General features: G+C 41.0%; 1 protein-coding gene across 1 annotated transcript in view; it reads left to right on the top strand.

The window, feature by feature from the left end:
* The first annotated feature begins 1,206 nt into the window (after positions 1-1,206).
* LOC138033497 (golgin subfamily A member 4-like) overlaps positions 1,207-7,675 on the top strand; it is a 31,083-nt gene continuing 24,614 nt past the window's right edge. The window contains exons 1-2 of the mRNA XM_068881252.1: positions 1,207-7,275; positions 7,389-7,664. Of these exons, the coding sequence (XP_068737353.1) occupies positions 1,834-7,275; positions 7,389-7,664 (5,718 nt within the window). The 5' untranslated portion in view covers positions 1,207-1,833. The remainder of the gene's footprint in view (positions 7,276-7,388; positions 7,665-7,675) is intronic.

The raw sequence follows: 7,675 nt of genomic DNA, 5'->3' as shown, positions 1-7,675 counted from the left end.
CTTTTGTTTTCAAACAATAGGGACTTTAAGATCTACGACAGCGAATTACGTTTTTTGCGATTAGTCCATCTTGTTCACGGCGTACAATGTGGGTAAATTTGGCACGAGCGGTTTCCAAGTAAAAAAGAGAATGAACGATTCACAATTGTATGCACGTGTTGTCGTCAAAACCTCAAATTTGGTTGTTTCACGTCGTTGTTGTGCAGAGAACCGCACGAATATATGCGAAAATGCGTCCCGCATGTGCAGCACGATTATTTTTCCTCTTTTAACCAATGATATTGTTGTTTTGTGGCGTTCTCGTTGAAGACCGATCTTAAAGTCCCTTATATGGCAACCATGACGTGTCACAAATATTCAAGATGGCGGCGCCCAGGGAATTTGAAAACCAAAACAAGCGTTTTTGAAATTCATTTATCGGTCAGTTTAAAATGCAGACTGCAGACTGGATCTAAAATGCAAACTGAGGCCTGGGCCGAGGCCTATTTTGTACCGCGGTCTTCATTTTAGACCCAGTCTGCAGTCTGCATTTTATACTGACCGATTCATTTATATTTTTCCGATGCAAACGTTATCAATGTAAACTGTATGTTTTGTGGTTTTAAAGTTATGTTTTTTTTTTGCGGATGTTCCCTTTAAGGCTACGATGCTTCCGTTGTAAGGCTATTTAATGCTGAAGGGTTTTAATAATCGCATATTGTAAAATCAAGCGCAAACCTCTACGCAGATTTGAGCAGAAATAATGCTGACTATTTGCTTCATGCTAAGACGGTATCAGTAGACAGCAGGTTGTTGCAGTTCATCCTTGGAATGCCAACAGTTCCTTCGGACGTCTTACGTTGTTATATACATCGTGCTTCAGTAGAATCAAGCCAGGATTTCGTATATATATATACCCATTTGAAAAGCAGACTTGTAACTATAAGAGCCAAACGCTATGTCACAGACAAAAAAATAACTGATATTTTCGATATTTTTGAAATCAACGCAACAGAGCTGGCAATTGATACTATTTTACCCTTTTCCAACTCTCTAATTTAATTTAAACTGGTTTTGTTTCAAAATATCTTCTCAGGGACAGCAGCAGGTGGCGTGTGGTCACATTTAGGGATGCAAATTATAAACATTGGCTGTGAGGTTTTCAAAGAATTTGGCTTCAAGTAAACATCAAAAATTATGTAAAGTAGATGTCTGGTGCTGTTTCAAGGCATACTGCGTATTTTAAAACAAACTTCCCGTCGGTGAATGTTGAATTAAAATTGCTCAAATGTTAACGTGACAACGGATTTCGTATGGAGGATTTTCAAGCAATGGCACTTGATGTGTGTGGCACAGGGGATTGCCTTTCTTCTGCGTGTGTGCTTTGCGATGATGAACCGCAAATACTGGGCCTTTTCCCAAACTTGAAAATATCACGGTCCGTTTGAAGTTGTCGTGTGGATTATTTGGAGCCTCATTTATTTATTTTGAAAGCCAAAACAAAGGTCCGGGAAGAACTTTCAAGCGTCTGGCACGGCTTGAAGGAAAAAATTGCATATTTGGAGGTGAAGAAAACGAGGCAATGCCAAAGTAAAGTAGAATTTTTACCAAAAGACGACTTCGTGACCGGTGTCACATTGCCACTTATTACACATTTAACGTTTCCACCACTGGACAATTCACAGACTGTGTCAGTCAAGCCAGCCGAAGCGTAGCTGCGACTTCAATAAAAAGTCATACCAATAAGTTGGTAGAACTATCGAAAGGTTTAGGTTATTTTTTACGGGGAATTCTTGTCGAGTTAAGACCATTTATTTCATCTAAGAAAACAAATGAAAAATTGAGGTGGAAACCATGGAAGACCAGGAGCTCGAGGATACCTTACGCTTTAATAAGATTAACAAAGACGAAACAATATCTTTCAACGAGGAAGAGGATGGTTCGGTTGTGGAAGATAATTTTGAGGAAAGATTGGAAGGTCACAAACACAGAGAACAAGAACAGAAAGAGGAGGAACCTATAGAACAAGGCATAGTTGAGGAACCTCTAGAACACGCGCTTTATGAATGGGTTGGATCGATAACGGAAGAGATGTCAGCAAGTACTGATCACGAGAAAACCGCATGCTTGAGAGACAACATCACGGGTTGCAAGGACGATGCCGACTTATCATGGAAAAACGATGGTGGCTGCACGTCTGGAATAGACGATGCTTTTTCTGAGACAGACGAAACAATATCTTTCAACGAGGAAGAGGATGGTTCGGTTGTGGAAAATAATGTTGAGGAAAGATTGGAAGGCAACAAAAACAAAGCACAAGAACAGAAAGAGGAGGAACAGGAGGAACCTATAGAACAAGGCATAGTTGAGGAACCTCAAGGACAAGCGCTTTATGAATGGGTTGGATCGATAACGGAAGAGATGTCAGCACGTTCTGATCACGAGAAAACCGCATGCTTGAGAGACAACATCACGGGTTGCAAGGACGATGCCGACTTATCGAAAAACGATGGTGGCTGCACGTCTGGAGTAGACGATGCTTTTTCTAAGACAGACGAAACAATATCTTTCAACGAGGAAGAGGATGGTTCGGTTGTGGAGAATAATGTTGAAGAAAGATTGGAAGGCAACAAAAACAAAGCACAAGAACAGAAAGAGGAGGAACAGGAGGAACCTATAGAACAAGGCATAGTTGAGGAACCTCTCGGACAAGCGCTTTATGAATGGGTTGGATCGATAACGGAAGAGATGTCAGCAAGTTCTGATCACGAGAAAACCGCATGCTTGAAAGACAACATGACGAGTTGCAAGGACGATGCCGACTTATCATCGAAAAACGATGGTGGCTGCACGTCTGGCATAGACGATGCTTTTTCTGAGACAGACGAAATATCTCTTTCCATCGATGAAAATTTAAAAGGGCCTCAAAGGCAGATTAGTAGTGATTATGAAGAAGCCACAAAGAAAGACATGGAGCCTCAGTTCAAGGAAAACGAAGGAGACAGTAATGATGATGATAGTGGAACTGTAGCTGAGAATTGCCAAACATCCCCCTGTAAAACCGTAGCACTAAAAGATGAAATACAATCAAACTATAATGAAAGGGCACTAAGATTCCGAAAGGACGCAATGCTACCTGATTTCAACCAAATCACCGAGGAAGACGGGGAGAAAATTGACGTTGTTGATAAAAACGAAAAGGGAGAGGCCGATAAGAATAGCGAAAGCGCAAAGGATTATTCACAACTATCCGACATTGGAACCTTAACACCAAGAAATGGAAGCAACTTCAACCTGAACGAAAGGACAATGGACCGTCTAGAGGAAGCAGCGCTATTTGAAAACAATAACGTCCACTCAGAAGCTTACAATGAAGACTATACTGTATTCTCTGAGACAGAAGGGGCTTTACATAACGATTCAGAGGTCGGAGAAGCCAATACTAACACTGAAGGCTGTCTAGATCAGGGAGATGATAATGTCAGACTGCAAGATCCTGAGCAGCAATCTCAACTTAAGGAGCTGCAATTGTATGATTCTCCGGTACACGCCAAAGGAGACGCTTCGTTGCTAGAGGAACACCGTAAGAAGCTAAACGATACTGAGGGAGGATCATATTTTGAGAATGACTTACCATTAGTAGCTGGCGATGAAAGCATTCCTGGCGGTTTTTGCTCCGATGATGACTTATCTTCAATATTCTCTGATGACAGCCAAGACATGAACACTCTTTTACAACAGAACAGCACTTTGCGCGAAGCTATGATGCAGCTTCGCAACGATAACCCTGAAGTGTTTACTGACACGGTCAGCGAAACGTCAGATGAGATAGACAATTTTTATCACAATCCATGTGAAAATAGCGTCAATGGCAAACTATTAAGAAGTCAATTGACAGCAGACAGTGACTTGAACGCTGAAAGACTGAACGAGTTAATGAGAGAGAAGAGGGAGTCGCAGGCAAAATTGCGGCAACTGGAAAGGGAAAAGGCTGCAGCTGAACGAAAAAATAGACAGGACAAAATGGACAGAGATTTCTTAGAAGAGAGATTTTCTATAAAGGCTGCTCAATTTGAGAAGGAAATACACAATTTGAAACAAGAAAATCAACGACTAAGACGTGCTAGCCCTCGAGAAAAGGGAAAAAACGCAAGCGATCTTAACAAGAGCTTTGGCGATACAAAAGATACAACGGATCCATTTGTAGCTAACGAAGACAGAAGCCTCGAGGGGCGGAAAGGCTTTGCCATCGATATTGCTATGCTGGCACGGGAAAATGAGAAATTAAGTGAAATAATTGACCACCTGCAAGAGTCTCCAGGAAATGATTGTTTCAGCGAGTTTGTTGACAATTTAGACAGATACGTTCCCAAAGGTGAATACATTAGGATTGAGAATGAGAAACTTAAACTGGAGACAACAGTGAGAGAAAAAGAAAGGTTAATAAAGGAACAAGAACGCTTGCTAGAAGAGACCAAATTTGATTTAGAAGAGGAAATTGAAATTCTTAAGGAGAACCTGAGAAAGGCTGAAATTAAAAACATAGAGAAAGGAAAAGTTCTAAGACAAAGCGATATTAAGATGATGGAGTCCAAAGCTAAATTTACTGAGAAAGTTAGAAAGCTCGAAAGCAAATTAGAGGAAGAGAGTGCCAATAAAATGAAACTGGAAACTGTCATTGTAAACTTAAAAAAGTGCAACGAAAGGTTTCATAGCGAAATCCAAAACATGAAGGACCGAATGAAAAAACTCCAAAAACAAGGAGTGGAAAATGAAGAAAATAATCGTCGCAATAAATTTGAAGCAGAGGAACGCTTACGTCAGGAAGCTGAAGAGAAAGCGAAGCTTGGAAGAAACGTAGAGGCACTTCTTCAGGACCTCATGCAGCTAAAAAGTAAAATGCTTGAAGAAGGCGAAAACCATCGGCAGGAGAAGGAGAAACTAAGGTCTGAGTTGGAAAATGAAAAAATGAAATGGATTGATGGACATAAAAATGAGCACCGAAGTCTAATATCTGAGCTGGATGTAGAGAAGAGGAAGAATGAGCAGTTGAAAAGAATGGTGGAGATCCCTATGGAGACCATCGTCCCGTATGTGGAAAACACGACAGAGGATGGAGCATTTGAGAGCCCGATGTTCGACATTGAGCAAGGCATAGTTGAGAAGTCATTCCCAGATGAAAGACTCGAAGACCAGGGGAAAGACGATACGGTTATGACCTTTAACAACAATGCAGATAATGGGTCATGGAATGCTAACTCAGGCGTTGAAGACAACACGAGAGATTTACCCAAACTCAAGAGGAAGCTCGTAGAATTGGCAAGATTAAACGGAAACCTGAAACGAAGAAACAAGGAAAGTGAGGAAGAAAACATCCATTTAAAGGAAAGGATGGAAACAGTTGGAAGAGACGTTAGCAGGCTGAGAGAGCTTGAGGGAAAAAACGAAGAGCTTCAAGAGGAAATTTCACGAAACGTCAAAAAGAAAATCGAATTGCAAAGAAAACAAGAGGATTTGACTGAGGAAATGGAAGAAATCTTAAAGAAGTTGAGTAAAGTGGAACGGAACAATGAGGACCTCTTAGAAGAGGTAAGTCGCTTGACCAAGAAGATCAAAACCATGGAAACGGAGTCCACCGAGGAAAGATTAAAGCTGGCATCCACGTTGGAACAAGAAAAGAAAATTGCAGTGAATGAGAAAGAGAAACTGCTAGAGGATCAAAAAGTAAAAAGCAAGGACCTAGAAAATTTAATACATGAATTAAACGCGGACATCCAAACTGTGAAAGAAGCCAAGCGGACGGCAGAGGAAAACTTTGTAAACGACATGAGGAATCTTGTAGAGAAACACAACACGGAACTGGCAAATGAAAGGGAGAGGCATCGCCAACTGCAAGATGAATTGAACAACAATGCAGGGACAGTGAGAAGGGTGACAGAAGAGTGGGAACAAATGCTGCGGAAAACTGTGAACCGTTACGAGGAGGATCTGCAGAAAGGTGAACAAGAGAAGAGAAAAATGGCGGATGGTTTTCAACGCCAGAAGAACGAGATGAAGTCCAAATTCGACAAGGAACGTGAAACGTTGAAAGAACGAATTCAAGGGATAGAAAGCGGTGGAAGATCACCTCTTGAACGGGAAATCGCTCAAGAGACCATAGAACTCAGTTTCGGAAGCCCAGACAACGAGGAAATGGAAGAGGTGAACAGCGAAATGGGCGAAGAGGAAAGAAATAGCGTTATTGCTAAAAAGAACGAGAAGATACGAACTCTTGATGGCCAAAGGCAGAGGCTTAAGCAAAAGTTGGAGCAACTTACGCGAAGCCACGAAGAGGAGAAGAGTATATTGTGCGATAATTACAAGCAAGAGAAACAGAAGCTCGAGGAGACATTGACAGATCACTACAAAAGAATCATTGCAGAAGGCAAGCATTACTATGAGGGACTGCTTCAGGATCAAAAAAGGAAATATGAAACTGAAAATGAAGAAATAGAAAATAGATTCAAGAGGGAAAGACGAGAATATGAGGAAAGATTGAAACAGGACTTCGCGAACAATTTGTCTTCAAAGAGTACTGAGCTCCAGACTAAGATTGAAGCAGATCGTTCGGAAAAAGTGCTGAAACAAAAGGAAATAATACAGCGGTTAGAAGCGCAAATGAGAGAAAAGGTCAAAGTGATGCAGAATGAAAAGAACGAGAACCAAAGGAAATTCGAAAGAGAAAAGCAGGTACTAGAAGCAACGATTCAAGCCCTTTCAAAAGAGCTAGAAAAAGCCAAACAAGAGGCAAAAGATCTGAAAAAGAAACAAAAGAAACACAAAGCAGAAATGGAAGAGACCTTTGAAAACGAAAAGAAAGAGATGACTGAGGCGTGGGAGAGATGTAAGCTTGACACGATCAATCAAATCGAAGAAGAATGGTCAGAAAAGTTGAAAAACGAACTCAATAAATCAGAGGTCTTTAGAGAAGAACTTCAAGAGACGTACGAAGCTAGGATCAAGCAAATGAAGGTTAACTTTAAAGCACAAAAAGCAGACATGGAAGGACGTTTGGCTGATGCTATTTCTGAGCTGAACTCTCTTGCTGAAAGCAAAAAAGAAATACGAGCAGCTTTAGAAGACGAATACAAAAAGAAACTACAGAAAGAAAAAGAAAATATCGAAAGCACACTTCAAGGCCTACACCATGAGATAGGACGCCTGCAAGAGCACAGAAAGCAATTGCAAAACCAAATGGCCCAGCGAGAAAGCCACGCAAAAGCCAACGTCGCACCTCTGTTGGATAACAACCCACAGGTAGTATTTCCAACATGATGTTGGTAAATTATGCTTAGGAAAGTGAACCCAATCTTGCAAAGCGCCGGTCTGATTCAGAGAGATGAATAATTTTAGCATTCTTACGTTTTTAGGTTCTGACCAAATTAAGTAGTGAACACCAAGAGAAAATGAAAAGAGAAAAGGAATACCACGAAAGTAAAATGAGAGACTTGCATACAGAGATTGAAAAGCTTCATGACGACCTTTCTAACATGAAAGCAAAAGCGCGTCAAGAAAAAATCCGAGTAAAAGCGGACTTTGAAAAGGAACGGGAGCAAATGGAAGAGCAGTTTGAAAAAGAGAGGAGGGAGTGGCAGACCAGAATGAACATGATCTCAGCGATGCAACCGGCTAGAGATCGACAAAGAGTAAGTGCTTT

This window comes from Montipora capricornis, chromosome 2 (genome assembly GCF_036669925.1).
Source record: "Montipora capricornis isolate CH-2021 chromosome 2, ASM3666992v2, whole genome shotgun sequence".
NCBI classification, from domain to species: domain Eukaryota; kingdom Metazoa; phylum Cnidaria; class Anthozoa; order Scleractinia; family Acroporidae; genus Montipora; species Montipora capricornis.
Note: the sequence above shows the minus strand (reverse complement) of the source record. Positions and strands in the feature narration are given on the sequence as shown.